The sequence below is a fragment of the Rhopalosiphum maidis genome, chromosome 1 (assembly GCF_003676215.2).
Source record: "Rhopalosiphum maidis isolate BTI-1 chromosome 1, ASM367621v3, whole genome shotgun sequence".
Classification (NCBI taxonomy): domain Eukaryota; kingdom Metazoa; phylum Arthropoda; class Insecta; order Hemiptera; family Aphididae; genus Rhopalosiphum; species Rhopalosiphum maidis.
In genome coordinates, this window is record NC_040877.1 from 61367934 (window position 1) to 61393712 (window position 25779).

General features: G+C 28.0%; 1 protein-coding gene across 5 annotated transcripts; it reads right to left on the bottom strand.

The window, feature by feature from the left end:
- Window positions 1-223: 223 nt before the first annotated feature.
- Window positions 224-24228, bottom strand: LOC113548167 (myosin heavy chain, non-muscle). Of its 5 annotated transcripts, none has more exons than XM_026948896.1 (30): window positions 23474-24228; window positions 17469-17625; window positions 17272-17399; window positions 8947-8970; window positions 8720-8743; window positions 8565-8657; window positions 8341-8503; window positions 8109-8252; window positions 7675-8042; window positions 7439-7609; window positions 6588-7373; window positions 6249-6508; window positions 5964-6180; window positions 5540-5869; window positions 5348-5471; window positions 5080-5288; window positions 4869-4997; window positions 4661-4793; window positions 4404-4582; window positions 4096-4329; window positions 3855-4040; window positions 3582-3776; window positions 3354-3518; window positions 2758-3185; window positions 2547-2692; window positions 2295-2484; window positions 2084-2201; window positions 1861-2024; window positions 1638-1783; window positions 224-551 (listed from the first exon to the last, which is right to left on the bottom strand). In XM_026948896.1, the coding sequence occupies exons 1-30, from the start codon at window positions 23819-23821 to the stop codon at window positions 544-546; spliced, it is 5967 nt and encodes a 1988-aa protein (XP_026804697.1). In that variant the 5' UTR covers window positions 23822-24228; the 3' UTR covers window positions 224-543. The 5 variants fall into 5 exon arrangements, with proteins under 5 accessions (XP_026804697.1, XP_026804696.1, XP_026804695.1 ...); XM_026948895.1 differs by lacking the exon at window positions 224-551 and adding an exon at window positions 1482-1532 and having other exon boundaries at window positions 2547-2689; XM_026948894.1 differs by lacking the exon at window positions 224-551 and adding an exon at window positions 1482-1532.
- Window positions 24229-25779: the final 1551 nt, after the last annotated feature.

Genomic DNA, 25779 nt, shown 5'->3' on the forward strand with positions numbered 1-25779 from the left:
TAAAATAAAAAAATAATAATTCGTTTTTAATTTTATCTACACGTCCAAGATTCTGTATAAAATGTAACAAATACAAAAAAAAAAAAATAATAATAATAAGGAATGTGTAGCATATTATATTACTGACGAGTAATAACATGTAATTTGAATATAAATATAAAAAAGTAAATGGCATTAATGTTTTTATTATTATATTGTTAATGATTAATATATATATAAGTAATTATTGTTGTTAGATAAGAAATTATTTTATACAAACACAAAAATTAAAAAAAAAAAACATAGAATCATTATAAATAAATAATAAATAATAACAGTTTTCCGTTCTCGGAAAAACAATGGGCGTTGTAATACTTAATGCGTTTCAGAATATCTTGTAAAATGTCAGAGATGATCATTTTTATTTGACAACAAATCAATTTAAAGTATACAGTAAATATAAGTACAGTACAATAATTGAGGACAATATCAAGGGAGGAGGAAATGTTTCTGGTTAAAACTATAATTAAAAAAATTCGGTTTCTTTTTTTGAGCCTTATGTTTTCACGGACCTGAAAAATAATAACATTATTATTACAATACTGGTTGTAATTGATGGTTAAATAGCAAGATTAAACAAATACTAACAGCCTAAATACTACATACTTATTTTCGTTAATTAATGATTAAAAATAGCGTTTTATTTGATTTTACATGCTATCATCCAAATATTATAGTTTTTTACAATTTCAGTGCTTGTAAAAATTATTTATGAGTTAATCAAATTAGGTTATCACTTATTTGTTACATATTTCCAATGTTCTTTTCTTTTCCTAGAGACTATGTTTACACGAAAACCTAATAAGTAATAACACTAATAACTACATAAATTGATAAGACTAGATATTAATGTGTATTAGTCAGGAATTAAAAATTAAATCCTTATTAGGTAGTATGTTTGTACAACCATTGTTAATATTAGATTACATTTAAAAATAATAATTATAAGTATAAATTAATACAATACTAAGTAACATTGATTTTAAATTATTATTTTTTACTAAAATTAACAGCTATGTTCAAAAATAATGTATGCTTCCATGTATTAAATAATGTCGAGTTACATAAACATTTATGATCAAAAAGCAAAACCCAATAATAATATATTATATAATTTTATCATAGATCGAAAATGTATACAATTGGCAATCACATTTTTTTTTAAAAAAAATTACTAAATATTTTGAACGTAACTGTTACTAAAAATAATGCAAGGGCACAGATTAATTATTACATTTTCCCATGCATTTAATGTGGGAAAAAACAATGGCTTATAAACAAATGAAAAAAAATTGAAATCACTAGACAGAGGGTTGGGGAAATCTCAATTTGGATTTAAATAAGCCAAGTTTTTAACACAAATGAGTTAAATTGGTGAGTCGAGAACTAAGAGATGGTTGTTATGTGCATTCCCTACATACCATTATTTATTTATATTTTTGATTGAAAAGTAATAATCTTGAAAATTTATCGAGACCACATGTCTTCGGCACCTAAATATTGTAATATTAATTCACACCGTCTACTTGACCATAACAATAATACAACAGTAAAATTTTATTCTAATTTTATTCATATTTAAAGCTGTTCTTGCTTACCAAGAGAATTTGTATCATTTGATCCATTGTTTGACTCCAACGAATCATCAAGAGAACTACCGTGGACTGTTGATAAATCATCAATTGTTGAACCTCGTTTACTTCCAGTAGCACCTATTCTGGAAGTCGTGGTCACTCCAGTTCGCCTATAAAAAAAATAAAAAAATATACATGCATATTATAGCATTGTTTTCCAATAAATATTTAATGTATTTTTAAGAACCTGAGTTTGCTTCTCAAATTATTGTTCTCCCTAGATATTGATTCATTGGATTCCAAAAGTTCATCGAGATCGCGTTGAATTTTTCGTTTCTGGTGCTTCTCTCTGCTGATTTCTTCTTCTGCTTCTTCAATTTGCCTCTTCAGCGTTTTGACTCTAGCATTGCTCTAAAAAAGAAAAAAATATTTGTATTCGCTATGTTTATGATAAGGTTTAATGTACATACCTTTTCTACTTGTTCCTTGTACTGTTCAATTGTTCTTCTTTCATCTTCTAATTGCATCACAACCTCTTTCATTTTTTTCTCTAATTTACGATTAGCTTTTTGTTGCAATTGTCTTTCTCTAACCATTGAAAATTACCATTAATAATGACAATATATAAGAAAAATTTATTTTAATCCATCAGTTTTTTTTTATTTTTTGTACACCACTTACTTAGCTTCAGATTCCAGTTGTTCGTCGAGATTGGCAATCTTAGATTCCAAGTTGGAAATAGCAGTTTTAGTTTTTACTCGTTGATTGGTTTCAATTTCTGCTAATTTGGCCTTTAATTCTTTGTTTTGTCTATCAAATAACATTTTATTCGTCTCCAATTTTTGTGTTGTTGCTCGTTCATTTGCCAAATCTTAACAAAATAATAATTAAACATTTTTTTTTTTGGTAAAAAAAATGTGTAAATTAATTTACCCGAATTCAATTGTTCAATCTGAATAAGAGCCTTTCTAATTCGTTCATTCAACGCTTCTGACATGGTCTGTTCTTCTTCTAATTCTTCTTCTAATGTAGATATTCTTGCTTCCAGACGACGCTTTTCATCAACCATTAATGTACTGCTAACAAAATATAATACCTATTAAAAATATTCTTATCATTGTTTTTTATAAATAATATCACAAACCCCTTGTTAGAATTGCTATTCATTTCTTCATGCAAATCGTCACGTTCACTTTCAGCTACACGCCTAGCTCTTTCAGATGCAGACAGCTCTTCTGTCAATAACAATAATTCAGCTTCAACCGATTTCAATTTACGTTCAGTTTCTTTTGACGTAGCAGAAAGCTCATCGCGAGAAGCTCTAGCCTCTTCAGCGTCACGAGTAGCGTCCTTCAATTGAACTTGTAGTTTTTTAAGTTGTTTTAATGCATCTTCTTTTAATTTGTTGTGCATGTCTAACTGTTGTTCTAGATCTTTATAATCAGCTTCAATTTTCTTGCGACCAGCCATTGCAGTTGATCTTTGTTTGCGTTCATCTTCCAGTTCAGCTTCAATGTCACGAATTTGTTTCAAAAGTCCTCTACGTTTTTCTTCACTCTGCTCTTCTTTGGCCTAATTAACATAATTAATACAATAAAAAATACTTACAGAAATTGATGTATAGTAATTATGATTAAATAAACTAAAAACATTAACAAAAGAAAAAATAAGGGTGTTGGAAACTGACAATAACTAGTTAGATATAAATTATTAAGTAAAGTATTTTCATAAGTCACTTACAACAAGATCACGTTCAAACTGAGCCCTCAATGCTTGCATGTTTACTTCAAGTCTTAATTTAGCATCTTCAGTTATTTGAAGTTCATCTTCCAAATCTTCATTCTGTACACGTATCTCAGCCAATTGTGATTCTAATATTCGTTTAGCTTTTTCCAGTTCATGAACCTAAAAAAAAAAATTAATTTAATACTCTTTTCAAAAATATGTGAATAATAAGTATAAACAAACATTTTTGTCAGCTGTTCCTTGATTATTAATCAATTCATCTAACTCATTTTGAAGTGTTCTCTTTCCTCTTTCCAATTCTTCAACTTTCACCATCAGTTCATCAAGTTCTCTGGTTAAAGAAAGCACACGTGTTTCCTTTTCTCGAGCTTCTCTTTCAGCAGTGTCACGTTCAATAGCCATTTGCTCGGAAACCGCCTAATAATTTTAAGTATTTACAATAACAATTTAAAATTTTCTTCAAAAAGGTGTTAAATATCTTTATGATATTGTTACCTTTTCTTCAGCAAGGGTTTTGTCAAATATTCTTTGTTTTTTCTCAAGTTCGATAACCTTGGATCGTTGGGCTTCTAAATCAATATTAATATCATCTAATTCTGATTGAAGTTTTTTCTTAGATTTTTCCAATTTATCATTTGTTGCTTGTAGTTCTTCAATTTGTCGTTGTAACAATTCCACATCCTAAAATATAAATGTAAATATAAATGTTCAACTAATATAAGTGAATAAAATATACCTTAAAGATTTTTTTATAAGAAGCTTCCATTGCAGCGGTCGACTCAGCATCATCTTCCATTTTTTTCCGTGTTTCAGTAATTTGTAAATTAAGAGCAACTATTTGTTTTTCCATGTTTTTCTTGGACTCTTCTTCTTCTTCTAACTGTTCTTGTAACATTTCTTTTTCACTTTCAATTTGTTTTAGTTTCGAGTTTAATGACAATTTCAACTTGGTTTCTTCTTCTAGAAGTGTCTAAATAAAATCAAAATAACAATACATTAATAACTAAGTTACAAAAAAAATCAAATAATTTTGTTTTTAAATACTTGTGTTTCTTGCAGCTGAGTTTCCATTGTTCCTGCTGATTTTTCAGCAGCAGAAGCTTTAAGTTCAGCTGCTTCCAATTGATTAACAATGGATTCAGATTCATTGCTAAGTTTAGAAAGTCTATCAATTAATTCATTTTTCGAACGTTCTGATTCAGCAAATTTACTTTGTATCTCACCTATATTAATAATTATTAAGTTAAATCATTCAATTTATTGTACATTATTTTGGTTTTTTTTTACAAACTAATACTTACTAAGTTGAGATTCAGTAATTTTACGTTTCCTTTCTAATTCGGATTTTGAAGATGCGGAAGACTTCAGTTCAGCAGCAAGATCAGCATTTTCGGCTTCAAGAGTTTGCTTGGATTTTTCCAATTGACTTTTAGACTATAAAGTAATTAAAAATAAGAGAATAATATAATTTTGCCACATATACCCAAGTTATGAATTTCAAAGCAATACTTTTTTCAAGGATTCTATTTGTTCATTTATAACGGATATTTCTTGACTGTGTTTGTGTCGCATTTCGGTAATAATAATTTCGTGCGATTGTGTATCTTCTTCTAATGATTTCTTTAAGGTTGCCAATTCCTAATAGGAAACAACATTTATGGATGTTAAGGTGTTTTAAGGTCAAGCGTGTAAACTGATAAATGATTTTTATTTATTATACCTGTTCTCGTTTAGCTCTAAGTTCATGTTGTGCAGCAGTTATGTCCAAAGAATCCAAAAGCTCGTGTTTTAAGGCTTCAAGTTCTTCATTAAGGTCACGTTTTTGTTTCTCAGCTTTACTTCTAGCAGTACGTTCGGCTTCAAGATCTTCTTGAAGTTCCCCAAGTTGAGATTCCAATTCCCTGAGAGCCTTTTGAGATTGTGCTTTACCTGTAAAATGTTATTTATAATAATAACAAATCATACAAGAATAAAGAAAAAAAACTTACTTGCAGCTTCTTCATCAATTCTCATGAAAGCTTGTGTTAATTCTTCTTCTCGTTTACCAAGTTGTAATTGTAAGTCTTCTACTTGAGCTTTCTTTTCATTTAGCTGTTCTTTTAAATCATTTACCTAAAACATTTTATAGTACAAATTATTTTTATTTTGCTATAGATGATATATGTTAAATGTATTCTTACCTCAGTTTCAACTTTACGTTTAGTACGGTCCATTTCCTGTCTTTGTTGATTATCTTTTAATAAACGTTCTTCTAATTCTGCAATTGATGTTTCATGTTTTGCTTTTAATTTAGCTAAATGTTTTGCTTTTTCTTCTTCTTCAGCTAAAGTTTGTGCCAAATCTGCAGCTCTTTCTTCCAAAACCTTTTTTTCTTTGACTTGTTTCACATTAGTGTCTTCAGCAAGCGCAAGATCTTCTTCTAATTTTTTGAGTTTAGCATCCATCTGAACACGTTCTAATTGAAGTTTCTGCCGTGCTCCTTCTTCTTCTTCTAATTGTTCTTCCAAATCCTACAATTATTAAAACAAAAAAATTAAAATAAATAAAACATAATATTTTTTAAAAATTATTTTGATTATTTAAACAATAATTAATAAAACTAACATTTATGTTAATTTGTAACTTCTTTTTCTCTTGAGCTAATGTACTAGATCTTTCTTCTTCTTCTTCAATTCTAGCTTCTAGATCATGTAATATTTCTTCTAGTTCTAATTTCCTAGCAGCAAGTCTAGCTCTCATTTCTTCAGCTTCAGCACATAATTCAACTTCTGCTTGTAGTTGTTCAGCCAAGGCATTTTTCTCATCCACTGCTGTTTGATATCTATTAGTAAAAAATAACATTTTACATCCTGAAATATAAATTATTAAATAAAATTAAAAATATATTACTTCTTCTCGAGTTCAAGAACACCACGCTGTTGAGAATCTAATTTTTCCTTGACTACCTTCAATTCTTCTTCTTTAATAGATAATACTTCTTCCTGTTTGGTAACTTCTAAAAGAGGTTTAACTTTAGTATATAATCTCCACCATTGCCAATTTCTCAGTTTTAAATATGCTGAACAATTGCGCTGAATGATACGAATTGCATTCAATTGTTGTAGACGTTTTTGATAATTTCTTCTTGCTAAGTACCCTCTGCAGAAAGCCTAAAATCATACGTGATTTATAGTAAACTAAATAGTTTTGGATTTGTAATATAATAATATTAATTTTAAAAAAGCTTACTTGGAAATTGACAATGAGGTCAGAAATTTTGAAGTCTCGTTCTTCTTCTAAATGAGCAAGAACACCGGCTCTGAAGAATATTTTGGACTGACCAACACGATAGAGATTTGTATCTAGTTCAAGAGCTTTAATCATTTTTTCACAAGCCTTTTTACCATCCATAAAACCTTTGGGTATAGCGTTTGATGTAAGAAGTTCATACCGTTGTCTAAACTCCTGGAATGGAATACGATTGGGGAAACCCTGTCTACAAATTCTAATTCCTTCCAAAACTCCATTGCATCGTAGTTGATCTAGTACAAGTTGGGCATCGATTTTACCGGCTCTTTTCTCGTGATTTGGAATAATACATCTTACAAAATTAGGATTAGTGTTTCTTAAGGTGATCATTAACTTGTTCAATTGTTCTTTGTATAATTGCGACACTGTACGGAACATTCCTTTTCTTGTCCGTGCTCCAAATTGTGTATCAGTGAGAGCTTGATGAGCTATACCTACAATTTCTGCATCCTTCCAGATATGAGTTACAAAAGAATCTTGAGAAGATTGAAGGAGTTGAACAATATTTTCATTCAATGGATCCATATTCTTCATAAGCCACTTATGTGCAGAGTAATCAACTTTTCCAGCATAGTGGATTATTGAGAAATCAGCAACACCTCTAAAGTCTGTTTTATGGAATTTAGGATGAACACTTTGGGCTGACATTAATTTTTCTACAAATGATTTATCAGTGGCTTTTGGAAACCAACATTCTTCATCCAATAAGGCCATAACACCCATAGGCTATAAAGTACAAGAAAAATTAGTTTATGCTGAAAATGAATTTAAAACTGTATCACAATACATACTTTGTCAATTAAATCAATAGTGGGTTGCAAATCCAATCCGAAATCAATAAATTTCCATTCAATACCTTCTCTTTGATATTCTTCTTGTTCTAAAATAAACATGGTATGGTTGAATAACTGTTGCAGTTTTTCATTTGTGTAATTTATACACAGTTGTTCAAACGAGTTTAACTAATAAAAATAATACAAATATTTAATTAGATTAAAATATAACAAAATATTAACTAAAAAATTACTTCAAATATTTCAAATCCAGCCATATCCAAGATTCCAATGAATGATGCTCCTTGTCTTTTAGACCTATCTAAAGATCGATTAATGCGATTAACAAGCCAACGGAACATACGTTCATAACACGCTTTAGAAATAGCTTCTACAGCAAATTCCACTTGTTCTTTGGTCTGAGCTTTGGACACATAGTCTCTGCCTACTTTGATACGAGGTCTAAGGAAGGCTTTAGTCATTTCAGTTATCGACAAACCCAATAGATGAGCAACTTTTTGGGCAACTGTGTTATCAGGTAATGTTGCTTGATCACTGTTACGCTCTTGTTTAAACTGCATGTTTCCAAACAACATGACAGCACTCACAATTCGGAAAATAGCTAAAAAAAAATATAAATGCACATTAAGCTTACATTAATCAAACAAATAACTGAAATTTAATATACCAGAATAATCTTCAGTTGTCATTCCCATGATATTCATAGCATTAACAGTTTCTCTAAACTCAGCAGCATCATCTACACCAGGCACACGGAGATTACCATTTGTAAGGAAACTATAAGTTTTAGGGTCCTCAAGTATAAATTCGGCTAAAAACAAAATAATATAACATATACATCTTATTTTCCATAATCAATTTGGTTGTGTAAAAATAAAAAATAGATAATATTAATTTACCTTTTTGTTCAGCAGTTGCTCCAGATAGCAATTGGTAGAAAATATGGAATGTACGTTCATCTTTTGCTTGTCGTATAGCTCTCGATTTTTCCAATAAATAAGTTTCAATGTTAGCACCAGCAATGAAACCAGAAGCATCAAAATTAATACGAATAAATTTACCCTGTAAATAAAATTAAAATAGATTTAGAGTCAGTAACATATTGATTTAAAATAAAACTCACAAATCTAGAAGAATTGTCATTTTTCACAGTTTTTGCATTACCAAATGCTTCTAAAATGGGATTAGCTTGTAATAGCTGTTGTTCGAGTTCACCCTAAACAAAAACATATATATGAATATTTTTTTTATTGAACTAGAAAATATTTTTCTACTTACCTCATAACTAACATTAGTATTACACTAGTTAAATAAGTACATCATCAATCCGAATGGAAAGCGTGCAAACATTTTTGTGAGGCAATATAAATATTTTAATAGATAATATATATTTAATGCATGACATAAGTTAAAAAAAAAATAACAATAGTATTAAATATAGGTAAGGATAGTTAGTTAATATAATAAACTAAATAAATAATAAGTATATAATTATGTATACTTACAACAACTAAAGCTGGACCAGGGGACTGTGATTTTCCAAAAACCAACATACACATGAAAAAAAAACAAGTAAGTATAAATATATATATATATGTGTGTGTGTGTGTGTATGTGTGTACATTTTTATTTTTCAAGGATCGTAAAATATATTAAAAAAAGGAATTTCAAATATGGTAAATATGGAATAAATAAATAAGTTACGTAATGTTTGGTTTTTTTTTTTTTAAACAATTACTCGATAAATGTTGTACATGTTTTATTTGTATGAATAAAAGTGGTGCATACCTATCTAATATTATAATATTGGTTTTACTTAACACAGAGGTAATGAAGTTTAATGTCAACATAATATTTAAGACAAATTAAAAACGTCAATAATAAAATTTACTTATTGTTTATTCTACTAAATTATATAAGAAGTTAGGTTCACAAAAAAGACGAAAGAATAAACACACTGCCAATGACAAAACTAGTGTTGTATAAAAACTATAATAAATGTCTTCTAAAACAATATTATCGAAAATGGGTAATAATAATAATTTAACATGGATATTTAGTTTATCGTTATAAATTAAGGCTTTGATTTAATACTATAAAAAATTCATATAATTTAAAGAACGATCATGAAAAGTTTAAGAAAATAATCAAGTGCCTAAATAAACTACAATTAAGTAAATGTTCTAAATTGTATTGTAACAATAAATTTAAACTTTAAAGGAATTATTTCAAAACAATTATAAGTTGAAAAATTGTTGATAAGCACATAGACAGTTCTAGCATAGACCATACTCCATATTATAATAATTATTTTAAATTTGTTTAATGTAAAACACTATCATAACGTTACGTTATCATAGGCAACTAGGCAAGCAAACGCTCATAAGAAAAAAAACCACTTAGTATATTTGTTTAAATAGTAAATACCTACTATAAACAATAAGTTAAATTATAATTGATAAGACACATCAACTTAAGAACCCATTTGAACGCGTAAAACTGCAGCTATCTGTACAACTTTAGTCGAACACTCATTAATAATCTATGAGACACGTTCTTTAATGTCAATAAATTTCGACTGCCGCCGATGACTAACGAGCGAATCATTTGTTGATTTTTAACCGTTTTAAAATTATTTTTTTATATCTCACGCATTCTATATGATTAATAATAATAATACACATACCTATGTTACGATAGATATACAAAAGAATTCACAATTATGTTTTACTAGGCGAACTTGCTAAATAAATTTCGATAAGTAGTAATATTATTTAATCAATCAACAAAAAATTTATAAAATAATCATAAGCCGGTTAGTTAAATATTTTATCACTTTTCAATAACACAATAAAATGTCGCGGTAATTGTTACGGTTTATGATCATCACTGATCAGGTGATTTGTCAAATCGTATGTTTGACTATATTTTTTAACATATTTTAATTTTATGCACAGACGCATGAGGTAAGAAATAGATCCACCAACACACAAAACGCTAAATATATATTTTTATTTTTACACAAGTCATTGCAAAAACAAATATATTAAATTTTTGTTTTTTAGAACACTACATAATTATTATGTGGTCGTGGTGTGCTTGAAATGTTAGAAAAATATTATCGTTTTACTAAGGTGTGCAAACATTCTTAACAATTTTTATTAAAAAAAATTGTTTTAATTTTTAGCATCGTTATTAAAAGTAAATACCTAATAATAATATATATTATAGTACTTGTTATTTATATGCGTTGAACGGTACCGCGATTTCTTTTCGCCGTTCAAATTCGCATGGCGGAGAACGTGACGATTAACATAAACGCGCGCACGGAACAAAGACGCGGCGCTATGCGATTTAGACGATTCCGGTCGCGTTTTATGCCGCGCAATAGAAAAAAAATATCGCTTTACATGATAATACAAATATACGATACAGAGGTAACTATTATAGGACACCACAAATATAATAATATTATAATAGATATATAATATCCACTATGTACACTCATACACGTCTCCCGAGAAACACAACTAATGAGTAATTTTTATCGCCGAAAAGGTATTATGCAACTCGTGTGTATGTATTATTCTATAAAAACAAGTATGTGCACAAGTATAAATCAAAAAGTCGTATTGTATTGGTGTCTAGCGGAATGGGGCGCACTTTTTTAAATCAATTCCAGAATTCTTTTATTACGTATTTAGGATAACGAATATCAACATTAAAAATGAAAATGGTCATCTTGTATTCCTGTAAATTCAATTTTACATAAAAAAAATGTTAAATATCCATTATTTGTTTTTAACAGCCATAATTTATCATTAAATTATAATAAGCAATTCTCAACCTGGGGGTCGCGAGTCGCGACTCCAAGAAGATTTAATCACCAACATATATAAATATGTATATACTAAACGTCTATACAAAATATACATTTAGGGGTCGTTAAAAATTGAACATTTATTTATAACAATATTGAACATTCATTTGGGAAGTCGCCACAGAAAAAAAGTTTAGAAACACTGTAATTAATTATTATAAATTATAATATATTATAGTAATTCATTCAGTGTAGATGGCCCAGAATAATAATTTAGAAATAACCAATCTAATATAATATATTTATTAATAACACGTCAACAAGAGAATTGATTAATTTTATATTTAAAAATATTGTTAAATCTTCCAATGAACTAATTTAAAGGATTTTACATAAATATAACAGAAATTAAGAATTTAAAAAATATAATTTATGGCATTTAGCGATGTAAGGAGAAACGAATAATTATCATTAATAAATGTGATAGGGTTTTTGGATCTGCAGGAATATAAATGTCTAATATTTTATACGACAAATAAGTATTCAAAAATCTTATTCGATACTCTAAGACTTAATAGGCTAGTGGCGGATCCAGGGGGAGCAATCGCCCTCCCCCCATTCTGTCTCTCAAAAAAAAAAAAATAGTTTGAAGTCCCTGATTTTAGTTTTTAACGTAATTATATTTCAAGGGTAACAAAATTATAGTGATATATTTTTTATTATTATTACTTTAAAAAATATTTTTTTTTGTTTTGTATGAGACTGTGGAAAGTAACATATGTATGTACCTAAATAAATACTTTATCAAAATTAATGTGTACTCTTTAAAAATCGCCCTCCCTGTTATCTTGGTCTGGCTCCGCCCCTGTAATGGGCATTAAATTACCTTTACTCAAGTATACGTTTATGGTTTTTGTTATTCGTACAGCTATGTAGATTATGCGTTATCACTAACATATTACCGGATGTCGCGTTGTTAGGCTGACGTAGCAGTATTGAATTTGAAATAATAACAAAATATTATGATCATTGTAATATTTAACATCAAAATCACACGTGTCACGTGTGCGGTACATAATAGACCTTATCCTCAGAGTATAAGTAGAGTATGGTTTATACGGTTCAAACGCGTTTATTATTGTTATTATTATTAAATCATTATAATCATAAATCATCATCGCTGTTGTCAATAGTTTTTAAACAAACTATGATGATTTGTAAACATCGATTGAAAACATTAATATAGCTGTCGGCATTAGGAAACGATATGGGAAAATATTATATAATGTCATCGCTAACATTTTTCTACTAGTTAATATTTAAAAAAATTATTACTCTGTACACGTATAATGGTATTTTAATTTTTTATAAATTTGATTATCATATTCTAAACTGGGAAACTTTTTTTTTTTATTTTAAAATGAATATTTACAATCTGTATACACATATAATACAATAAGTAAATTTTGAGGGCTTAAAATAAAATACAGGACTTGTGGACTTGAATAAGTGGGCGTCCAGTGACACCACTTCAAATATTAAAATTAATACTAAAAATTTGGAAACTTACACGATTATTTTAACCATAGGATTCGAATCTTAAAAGATGTTTTGCACATTTCGATATTATTATGAGAATTGATTACGTTTTATAAGCGTTTAAAAATAATTACACATAGGTATTATGTTTTTTATTAGGTTGCAAGTACATCATTTTATGATAACGATATTTCTAGAGCGTTTTCTAAATTATAATACATAATAAGACGATTAAGCTAACTTATCTGGTAGAAATCGCTAGTGGGACCCTAAGGTGGCCAAACGTATGAGTCATATAATGCATACATAATGCCAACAACGATAACGAGCGTTCGAATAAAAAAAAAACGGAATCGTACGCGGAACACCTATATAGCGAACAAGACGAAATTTTACATAAACGGTTATGAATGTTATGATATTATGGATTGTATTTATACATATTTGTAATTTTTTTTTTACATTTAAGTTGCCACGCACAAGGCCAATCGCCAATATGTTTAACGCGTACCTCACGGACGTCGTGATAAGAACAAAAAGCTATTTATGGTAACACGCACGTGAGTTTTGGGACACAGCTTCGGAATTAACACTAGGCAGTGGTACGTATATTTAATGTGTGCTTCGCGAAGATGGATAAATTACAAAATATACGCTATTCCATCATTTGTTTTAGGAGCGATTTTTACACCACGTCAATTCCATAATAGGTTTTCAATGTGGCATTATTAAGCAGGTCGTTGGCTCAATATGACAGAAAAATAAAAACAACAAATAGAAGGCCAAGACGATCCAACGGAGCTCTAACTTCTAACCCGTATAAATAATACACGTCGTAAGCGCGACAAAAAACAACAAAGCAACTATATACTGTTATACACACTATTGCTATTGCATAATCAATCACTAAACATTTTAATGAATCAATAATAAACTAATGGTCCCTTTAAAATGATTTGTGGCTTATGATTGGTCCATTACATTTTAGTCAACCATGAAATTAATTTATTTTTTATACAATTCGGAATATAATAGTACCTATGTATAATATTGTTATTATACAACAATTAAACATTTTGTTTTAAATTATGATTGGAGTGTGCTGTACAACACAGCATAATGTCTTGAGTTTTGAGCTCTCATCGATCACATTTATTGGTTAAAATGATATGAAAAAAAAAAATGACAATTGTTTATACTATAATACTAATTTACTATATAATTATGCTATCATAATTTGAAAGAACTGATAAAAAAGAAAAATCCATCAACGATCAACATTATAAAGTTAGATTTTTCGAAATTTGAAAAGAAAATAATAAAGTATAAAAAATTAAAAAATCCAGAAATACTAAAAGCAATATTTACTAGTGTAAACAAAGACCATTAAGAAGTATTCATCACATTTTATTATATAATTCATAACGACACAAACATTTATTTATCTATACCAACTTACCTAAATATAATTTTAAATTAAATTAACTAACGCGTTTAATAATCATTATTATATCCAATACTTAAAAATTATAATGTCAGAAGGCAGTCCATTTTTTTGTGAACAATTATAGTCGATATTGCGCTTTTACATCGCTAATACCAAAAATTGTAATAAATGAACGGCACACAATTTTATGATTTTTATCAATAGAGAAATTATTAAAATAAAAAGCAAGTTTTAGAAATAATAACTAAAAAATTAACCGAGCCTTTTTCAGTTTTTCAAGTGTCAATATTGGCACAGTCTTGAAACATCTTTAAAATACTAATTTTTGACACTAGCAAATTAACAATATCCTTTCGATATTATAATTTTTAAGTATTTGATTATTCACTTATCCAATATAAAATTAAAAAGCTGTCTTCGCTTAAAAATTAATTATTATTATTATTATTTTTTTTAATTCTTAATATCGTAGTAATCAAATTACTCAGTATTATAGAATAAATATAATCTGTTGCCAATATTGTAAAGATAAAAATAATTTAAATAAAAGTTAGAATACATTTGATTAATATAAAAATCGATTCATACTAATAGATTATTTAACATTTTTCAAATATAACTAAATTAATAAATGTCATGTTTTAAATTGGGCAGATTAAGTTATTTATTTATCACTGATATTAATGCTAAAATAATATTAACATTTAACATTCAACACTAGCACGTGCCGAACTGATTAAATACCCGTCATTGTAACCTATTCATAAGCCTATGCTGTTAAATCAGACGTGACTGTGTGCTAAATAAACGAATTTAAATAAAAAACAACTTTGAAGAAACTAAATAATTTATTTTTCTAAACGTTAAAATAATCTCAATTCGTCTACAAAGTAAAAATCAAACTTCTGCATTGTATGTATTATATTATTACACTATACTAAAATTGTATAATTCTAAATGTCCATCAAAATTATTTTATTTTATTTTGTTTCAATAAAATGTTTTACCAACTCGAAAACCTAATATGAATGAATTATGGTATTTTATTTTTATACAATAGTAATTGCTTATACAATATACAGCCATATTACTTTTTGATCAGTGACAGTTCTGTGATATACATATACATACAATAAATGTAATTCATGATAATGCATCGTTAGTACCTATTCATATGCCCAAAAATAGACTAATGTATATGATAACCGTATGTGAATTTGGGTAGCCTGGCGGATGTCTTATATGAGAATTTGCACATGACACGGTTAAGAAAATAAAAATTGTGACCATATGTGGACTGATCAGTTTGGCGCCAAATAAGGCAGCAAACTTCAACATCATCCTTGTAGCTGCACGGGAGTCCGACAAATCTCAACATTACTTTCACTATATTCAACTATAAACATTAATTCTCTACATAATATATAGAATATATCGACATTTTGTTCTCTTTGGGCAAAATCATTCTACATAATGAATATTAATTATACACACAAGTGACATGAGTATGTACAAGACATCGACAAGACAGATTCAAATATCTCTAAATATATTATGAAAAAATAATACGAGTCACGAACGACAAGTAAAGATATCAGTCAAAAACAAACGGCCTAACCGAATTTGGTTTGATATTTTATGTTCTATTATTTGATTCGAAAATCAGCGTGTAAGGTCGTCGGAACAGTAAGAAAATTATTATAATTAAGCATTCAACGGAAACCGCCTAAATTGGAATAGACTACTGACGATACACTGCAGACATTGACGATTATAACTGCATGATACTTAAGTTAGACATGAATATTTTACCATATTAGAGTTAAAACCAACCATTCATGGGTGTTTAACTTCAGTATGTACACAACAATGACGAGTTTCGCTATTATTCCAAGCAAAATAAGGACAGATTATGTATTGTTCGAGCCAATAAAGATAATAGCTTTCACCGCGTTTGCCACCAAGTAATGATTCGTACATAGTGTACACACCACGCTGCAGCTGTTTAAGGCAAATATTAATATTCAACGGACAGTGCAAAAATGCATAACGTATATAATAACATACTTGTACAAGTATACAAGATAAACGTACGACGTGTCGCATGTATCAATCATGTACAGTAGAAGTATATAAATAAAGTACATGCCAAGTAATAACATACATCTATCAATTAAAAAGAGTACAAATCACTTTAGGGTATAATACTAATGTAATAACTTTGTGATCTGACTAAAGGAAACATATAGACATAAATAATAGAACAAATATGGGTAGAAATATTGCAAATCCATAACTAAGGTCAACTTCATTCTGGTTTTCATAGTATACCAGCTTTCACGTAAACCCTTACAGATTAAAAACGGAAAACCTCATGCGATATATGTGCATTATTAGAGTCGAGTTTTGCACGCGTTCGTCGACGTAATGAATAAAACAACAGTAAACGTGAGATCTATTAATGCAGGCAAAAAGCACGGTGTATTACATGAATTACTTTTTAGATATCCATCTAAGAGCCTAATATAGAAATGGGAGTGGTTTTGAGTTAAATCAACATTACGCCTTCATTTCAAACCTACAGAAATGCTAAAAGTACAAAATCTACATGTATAACATTAATTTGCAACAACTTAAATATGTAGTCGCTTGTTTTTATTTTATATCAATTTAAATTTAGAAATGTTTGTCCTTCGTTTGTTTTAACTAATTATTCAAATTAATTGATAAAACCAAATTCGTTAAAATTAAACTAATTATTGCATTTTAGTCAAGTTTGACATAATTTCAATAATGTAAACATAATTTTTGAATAGAAACTGTCAATAATTTTTATTATAATATGTTGACTAATTAATATCATAAATGTTACTATTTTAAATGTTTATTTATTGATTTTTGTAAAGAAATTATTTTATTTGATTAACTGTTTATTATAATGACGATATATTTCGAATAAGTGATAAATGGGTCGAAGTCGAAATGTATAAAAATGATTACATGACATAATATGTTGTTACTCACAGCGTGTTGAATCACTCCTTTGGGTTTTGATGCAGCCACGTAAGCCAAATATTGTATAACTTTTTTCGTGTTCTCGGTTTTTCCAGCACCTGATTCTCCAGTACATAGTATAGATTGATCTTCTCGATCTAAAATACAAAAAAAAAAATTATAATACATTTCTTTTTTATATATCTTTATAAAAATATGTATTTAACCTTGTAACATCGATCTGTATGCAGTATCAGTTACTGCGAATACGTGTGGTGGCACTTCGTGACGTTTGTTACCTTTGTAACGTTCCATTATGTTTTCTGTGTAGATAGGTAATCTCTTGTATGGATTTACCACTACACAAAAGAGACCAGAATATGTCTAAAAATTTAAAAAGTTAGATATAAAACATATTTATAAAAACACAAAATAATAATCAATCCAGGTCCCTGGTGTGATTCGGGAAACATAATATAAACCTGATTTTCCTCTTATACCCGTTGTCATACATTTAGGGATATAATGTGTTCAACATAAATATTGTCTGATGAATAGACAAACATTTATAAGTAAAAAATAATATTAATTCTTAACAATACAATTTGAGATAATGACAACATAAATTTTCACAAAATAAGATTTTATTGAATGATAATTCTGATTCATATTATTTTGGGAATTTGTAAGTAAATTATTTTAACTAAATATACATTTTTAATAGTTCTTTTAATACAAAAGTGTTAAATTTCCCATCATGTTCTGTTTTTATGATAGTTCAAACAGAGACCAAATCCCAGACAAAACTACAAATAAAAACCAGTTTCATAAAAACAACATCCGTTATTATCCTAAAGAATATATTTTATATTTATTTTCTCTGTTATGTATAGGTTAACTTCTATACTTAGTAAAATATAATAAACTATTTAAACTTTTACGAAAATTATCATGTTTGTATTATTTTAATGAATACCTATTACGCGCTATTACCTATGATTGTATAGTAAATGTATTAAATATTTTATACCTTCTATTTATTGTAGGTTAACTATATTTTTTGTCACTAGTCAATACATCACACATAGATATAATAAATTTTAATCTTTATCTTTATCTTTCATAGGTACTTGACTATATAATAATATAATTGCAAGATGACTTTTGTGGTTTTATATTATGAACTATTAACACTTAAAATTACTAAAATAATAGGGAAAATCTTTTATACTTTAATATCAAACATGAATTGAGTAATGAATTAACTTATAACCTTATCTCAGCTTAACATTGAGGATATAATTCTATCTCTATTCAATATATAAATAGCAACAATTAACATGAGATTTTTAGCTTAAATTAAATACATTTAATATTTTGTACGGGTGACCTTGAATTTTTCAGTTTTTTTATGTAATACCTAACCTTATAACATGCATTATAATTTATAAGAAAAACTTTTTTAGAATACACACACGCGCGCGCGCGTGTAAAAATGCAATTTTCTTTTACTTAATCTGGATTTGGAAAAGTTAATATTATTTGATTTATTTTTTCCCGATTTCAAAATCAGCTGAAAGACGATAGTTAAAATTTAATAATATGTATGAATATTATGAACTATAAAAAAAAAATTCTATTGTTTCATAAAAAAGTTTTAATAAACAAAGTGCCACATTGTAGACTCTTCAACATAAATTTTACATTTATATATATATTTGTATGACTAATTAATTATTAGAATAAAATGTATAATTTATAACTACTATTATTTAGTAATATTTTATTATAAAAAAAAAAAAATTGTAAGTACATTTATTTAAAAAAAAATGCATTTTATTGCATTATTATACTGATAAACTATTTGACCTAATTGATTTCTATAAGGAATTTTTGAATGGCCGTTAAATCTGATTAAATGGTGCTAATTTTCAACGAATTCCGTGAATGATTCAATACACCGACAAGGTTTCTCCTGCGTTTCGTAATAGAATTAATTTTTAAAATGGACCAGGATTCCAACATACAGCATTATTGTTGCGATTACTAATCGGTTACGACAAATGACATTTGTATAGTGAATATTAGCGGGTTTGGCCTCTTAAATAAATACATAAAAATAAAATGAAAAATTCTATTAAACTATAGGTATACCTACTACGTAATTTATTATATAAAAAAAGTAAATTTAATTAATCAAAAATTAAAAAATATACAAGCGAAATAAATGCTATACAAAAATAAATAACCAAGAGAAAATATAATTTAATAAAAATACGCATATTTGTTGGAAAAGTGTTGTACGAGTATGTTGACTATGACTCATAGGATTGAGGCTTTACTCATTCCTTGGACATAATATAACCACTCCTCTTTTAAGAATACGCGTTAGAGCTATACACAGTAAATATTAATTAGAATATTTGACAAAAACATTTCGACTATTCTCAGATCCATTAGCACGACAAATGAAAATGTAATTAAAGCAATACACTGAACTCTCTCAATTTAGTTCATAACCAAAGATAGGTAGGTAAAGTTATGTAACTAACGATTTAACTTAAAGAAATACTATTATTATAATTTTCAATTTAATAGAAAATATACTATTTTAGAGTAGTATTTTTATAGACAGAACATTTTTATTAGTTATATTATGTTATTATGTAGTACCATATTTTACGAAATACGTTTTCAGTGATATAAGCAAATATTAAATTGTATTTTCACTGTTAATTTATGATTTTAAAATCGAATTAAATTTAAAAAAATACGATAATTATAATAAAAGATGATATAACAGATCTAACTAAGTCGAAAAATCAATCATTCAAGTACAATAAAAATAATTAATCGCGATTTTATTTTGAATACTATACCAATAATGATAATTGGGTAGACAAAAAAAGATGAACATCTATATTAAACAAACGTATATTATACAATGGCATGACAAAGCGACACATAGTTATTTTATCTTGGTTTTCTTTTTAACGAGCATTATTTTTAATTGTTTTAATCTTTTAATGTTCTTATTATATATAGAAGACAACACCAAGTGGTGACCAACAATCAAATCTAGGATTGAAATAAACAAACACCATCTCGTATATTATTCTGTGTCTGAGTAATCAAGTCTTAATAATAATTTGTTTTCGCTTAGTAATAAGTTTATTACATATGATATAGTATTACGAATTATGAACACATCGAACAAATGCGCTAAGTATGTTTCTGTTTCTACAGTAGAGGTTTATAAGAGGGTGAGTTGTCCAGACAAGATTATGTCACACTGGCTGACCTGATATGACCTGCAGGCTGCATTCCAAGGTGCTTAATAATAATAATAATAATAAAGGTTTTTGTAGGTATTTGGGTTCATTTCGAAATAACAATATGAACGCTACTGATGATTTAAATTGTTTAAATATATTTGAGAAATAAAATTCATATGAATTATGTTTGTAACTGGTACCTCTAAAGATTTTAGCATATTTTAACTGAAAAACAGAAGCAATATTCTAAAAATACCAACACGTATTATGACAACTAATAATATAATATACGTCTTAAATTAATATTCTTTTTTTAAATTTATTTAATCACTATTTTCATTAATTTTTCAACATTTTTAATAGAATTAAATAGAAAATACAATTACCGCAATAATTAAATACTGTAAATATATTTTTTGAATTCATAATATTAAATTATTAACTCAATAACCGAAATATTATACCTACCTAACAAACAAAATACAATACGTACGATAAGTAAGTATATTATAAAAATAATATTAATCAAATATGTAATTAAAAAACCTTAGTTTTTAGTAATTTATATATCTATAACATTGAATAGTATTCTAATTGTTTAAACATTATATAAATATTGAATTAAAAATTACTTTTATTACTCATTTTGCATTTACCACAAATATTACAATAATAGAGATGGTCAGTTTATTTCATATATATATATTTTGATATCATCTTAGTTTCATAGATTTTTTCGTGATTAAAATACTTATTAACATGAATACCAACCTATTTAGTTATAATAACTATTATTGTTGTAAAGTTTGTAATTATTTTATTTATTAGGTATTTTTTTTACACTATTAAACAATAGTTAAAATTTAAAAATATAAAATTAAATTTTTTTAAGTGTTAGGTAGTTAAGTTTAAACAGTTTTAAAGTTAGTTGGAATAAAAATGTAAATAAATGACAATATTTTATAACCTAAAAAAAATTTACTTTAACATTATATAAAATTCTTAAATATGAACAATATTCTAATCAATAAATCAATTGCAACATACTCTATTTTATGCACGGTTTTATGTTTTAATAATTATTTTTATTAAACAAGTAGTCGGTATTTAACAAAAAAATTATTAGTACTTTATTATACCTATTAAGAAAAGAAGTATACATCAAACATTAACTGCAAGTCTAAAGTTAAATGTATTCAATTAATAGTGTTAAATAATTATATTATAATGGGTATTCATCTCTATATACATTATTATAATTACTATTCATATCTAAATAACTTCTGGTATATCTCAACTATTTAACTATAGTCTCGATTATAGTACTTTAAAAACCTACCATTAGAATGTTATATTAAAATAGCGTACCAATGTCCAGGTCCAACATATATTATACCAATAAAAAATGATTGATTACAATAAAACTTTTGAATAATTAAATTTATATAGGTAAAAATGTAAAGGGTTGTTGACAACCTTGTCCTATAATCTTGACTAGACTTGTATAATTTTGAAGCCAAATATGGTTTACTAGTATCTACAATTTAAAACCGTCTTAAACTTTCACATTAAAACGGTTACTTTTTAATTTACAGACTTTTAACCATTATTTGTCTAAAAAAATACTTGCACAATTATATTATACACAAGTACTTATATGGATTTCTAAAAATTTATCAATAGTAGAGCTACCATCTTAACATTTTTATTTATTTTCATTAAATTAAAAGAAATACATTAACTACTTAATAGGTAATCCTTATCCTACCAAGCTATTAAAAATATTTATACCAATAAATGATTGAAAAAATGTTAACATATCTGACAACCCAGTGGATTATTTTGTTTTATGATTAATTTTTTATGTTAGGTAATGCTTGTTTTTTCTAATTGTGTAGTAAGCATTTCATGAAAGGTATTTAAAAAAATAGTTTTATTATTTTGTTGAGTATTGAACTAATGTTGGAATGTGTAAAAATTAGTGAAATGATAAAAAATTATCCTAATTTTAATTACACTAATAATTATTGTATGTACTATAAGTACGTACGTACCTACCTAACAAATGAGTTACCTAATTAAATATTCAATGCTTAATAGAAGTTTTTATTTTTAGGAAATAGGTACTTTATGGATTTCCACTGGATGTTCTGGAAGAGTTTTCTAATATAAGATAAAAAATTCAATATGAGAAAACAATTTGGTAGGTAGTAGTAATGTTTGTAGATAGGCATCTATAAACTTATTTGACTATTTATAAAAGTGGGAATCATTAGAAACAAAAAATTATTCTTTTAAAATTATTATTATATTAAAATTTCAAATTATTCATAAACCTTTATGATTGTATGTCAAGTGAACATCATTCAATTTTATACAATTGATAATTGTTCACTATCAATTTAAAAATGAAAAATATTTGTTTCTTTAACATAAGTAAATAATATAAAATGCATATTTTTTCATTGAACATACAAATCAATGATATCAAAATAATTCAAGTATTTAATTTTTAAACTGATGATGCTTATTAATTAAAACATTTTAAGATTATTAAAAGTGCTAACCCAATTAAAAGTTCCCATCATGAGTACATTTTAATAAAATATATCAATATATCGTTTTATTATATTCATGTTCAATGTATTGTAGGCAACCGGATAATGGAAGAGGAGATAAGTTCAATGTATTTCTGGGACTTTTCGTAAATTTTTAGCTAATGTTGCGACTTTATTACATGTATTGTATATATTATTATAATAACTAAGAAATGATTATGTAGATTGGTTGGAAAAGCACAAACAGATGTAATTTATCCTACTAAGTGCACAGGTGAACAATATGCTTCATTGTCAGATTAAAAACCGGTTGTTAGTCGATAGAAATTTTAAATCACACAGGGCAATCGGATGGTTCTAACTGAGGTTCTAACATAAAAAGTACTGATGTTGACTCACATAAATCAGTCCTGAATAGTAACGGTCCTTGATATTGTGAAGTACACAGGCCTCGTTCAAGCATGTTAACTCGGCCATGTCTTCGCTCTTGTCGAACTTGGGGGGGTTCATCTTTTGTATGACATCCTTGTCGACAAGCACACGCTTTCCGGTCTCGGCGATTTCGACCTCAACTTCATCGCCTCGTTCGCCTTTGATGCCGGCCGAAACGAAGCCCTGGCTCTCGTGGGGCACCCACACTAGACGTTTCTGAGTCCATTCTGCCTGTGTGGGTTGATCGTTGAGCTGATTGCGATCAACGGCCAGGTATTTCATGAACGGGTCCGAGCGGTCGGTGTCCATGTCCATGGCTACGAGGGTTCGGCGCACTCGCGTACGTCGTCCACGGGCGCGATGGATACAAATATGTGTGTTATGTTTAAAAAAAAAAAAACCAAAAACGGTTTAAATAATCAAAAATAATTAAACGCGTAAAAAATAACGTATCTCGATATTATAAAAATACAAAATATAATATAGGTTGTTGTCAAAAGTCAGTGGCGGACGCGTCCGGGTTGTTGCAACGCATCTGTATTCTGTGGCCTGTGCCGGGTCTGCGGTTGTCGCGTCCGTCGGGCGCGCGCGATACGAATAACGCGATTACGGTCGAGAGCGAGCGAGAGAGAGAAAGAACAGTCAAGACTCGCGTTCCTCCTCCACTGAACAACTATCGAAGACGAATAGACGATGCACTGTGGTGGCGGTGTTGACGACGGTCCGCGCGGTGCGGTCGTCCGGGTCGTCGTGGTGGTGTGCCGCCGAGTTATACGGTCGCAACACTCGCAACTCTATCGGTGCCGGACTGCGATCGTCACTGTTCGCAACTCGTAAGGTAGTGGCCTGCCTCAGTCCGTTCGTGTGCCGTACCAGTGTACCACCCGGGAGAAGCTGTTCTTTATAGTTCTTTATGGTATTCCGTTCGCGGTGGGACGACGATGACGAGCCGCACACCCGCTGATAAAAAATAACATTTAGCCAACGGGTGATGACGTATAATAATAAGGACGACGAACGTATTACCATTTACCTATTATAATATTAATGCAATTAATACAACCATAATACAATATTATACTCGAATAATGAATATTTGTAATATTACAGCAATATAATATATGAATGGGGAATATTCAATATGCCGAATACGGAATAATAATAATAATATGAATATCATACACGGCGTTGGCGACCGGCGCGAAAATAGTCGCGCGTGCGCGCACCACAATAAGCTGCCGACCAGTTTGGCCATCGATGGAACGCCGTAATTCCCAGCTCTCCTGTTCTTTTACTCATCTCCCGCCAACTGAACTATATCACAACTATATCAAGCAACCAATCATCATCTCTATAATACATTTTTTTAATTCGATTAAAATAAAATGCACTTTAGTACTCGAACTTTTTTTTCTAACTTTTGTTTTGTTTCAAAACGTAAATTTTAAGGCGTAGAATCTGAAAATATTGAGAAAATTATCGTTCTTTTTACATTAGAATACTTAACCAACTGAGGGACCAAAATACATTTTATGAAATCTAGTACAATAAATTTCTACTTAAGTATCTATACTACCTACAACAAATTCCTTTTACAATGAAAAGAACCAGGAAGGCTGGTACGGAACTTATTTTATTTTTATTTTTAAAAGAAAAAATTCCTTTTTGTATGAAATATAATGTTTTAAACACTTGAAACACTTCTTGGTTCCAATACTTTCTAGAAATTTTTATTCCGGTTTCAATGCGGTTCTTAGTAATAAACAAAAATATCGATTCCGGTTCTCAACAATTTCTGTTACGATTAATACCAATTTTAACCAGTTTTTAAATTTTAATATTGCTTATACAAAATTAATAATAAAAAAAAAATGGAGGAAGATGGTCTGATGCCATCATGTGCTATATAATTTTAGAGCGTGTATAGCCCGGTATAGGTATCTTGTTATTCATAAATCGTATTACAGGTAGGTAATTTATAACTGTAAATGAGTATGCATTACATTTGGATTAAATGATTATTGAATAATTTAAACAATTGCAATTTCATTGCAATAAACAATAAAAATGCCTTCAAAAAATACAATTTAATGCACTCGTAACAGAATTTTTTTTTTAAATGCACTAGAAAATGCTTTTAAAATTATTTTTAACATTGAAAAAATTAGTTAAATTATATAAATTTTTATTCTTAGGTGTTAATTATTCGTATCATTTGCGTTATCTTCTAATTCTCCTATCTTCTTTTTACTCTGAAAATTATTTCCAAAAAA

Coding starts and splice junctions, on each gene's coding strand:
- LOC113548167 (XM_026948894.1), bottom strand. CDS start 23,821: ATGGACATGGACACCGACCGCTCGGACCCGTTCATGAAATACCTGGCC. Junction 8,744..8,946: donor CTGGTCCAGCTTTAGTTGTT/GTAAGTATACAT, acceptor TTATTTAACTAG/TGTAATACTAATGTTAGTTA. Junction 4,330..4,403: donor CTCAGCTGCAAGAAACACAA/GTATTTAAAAAC, acceptor GATTTTATTTAG/ACACTTCTAGAAGAAGAAAC.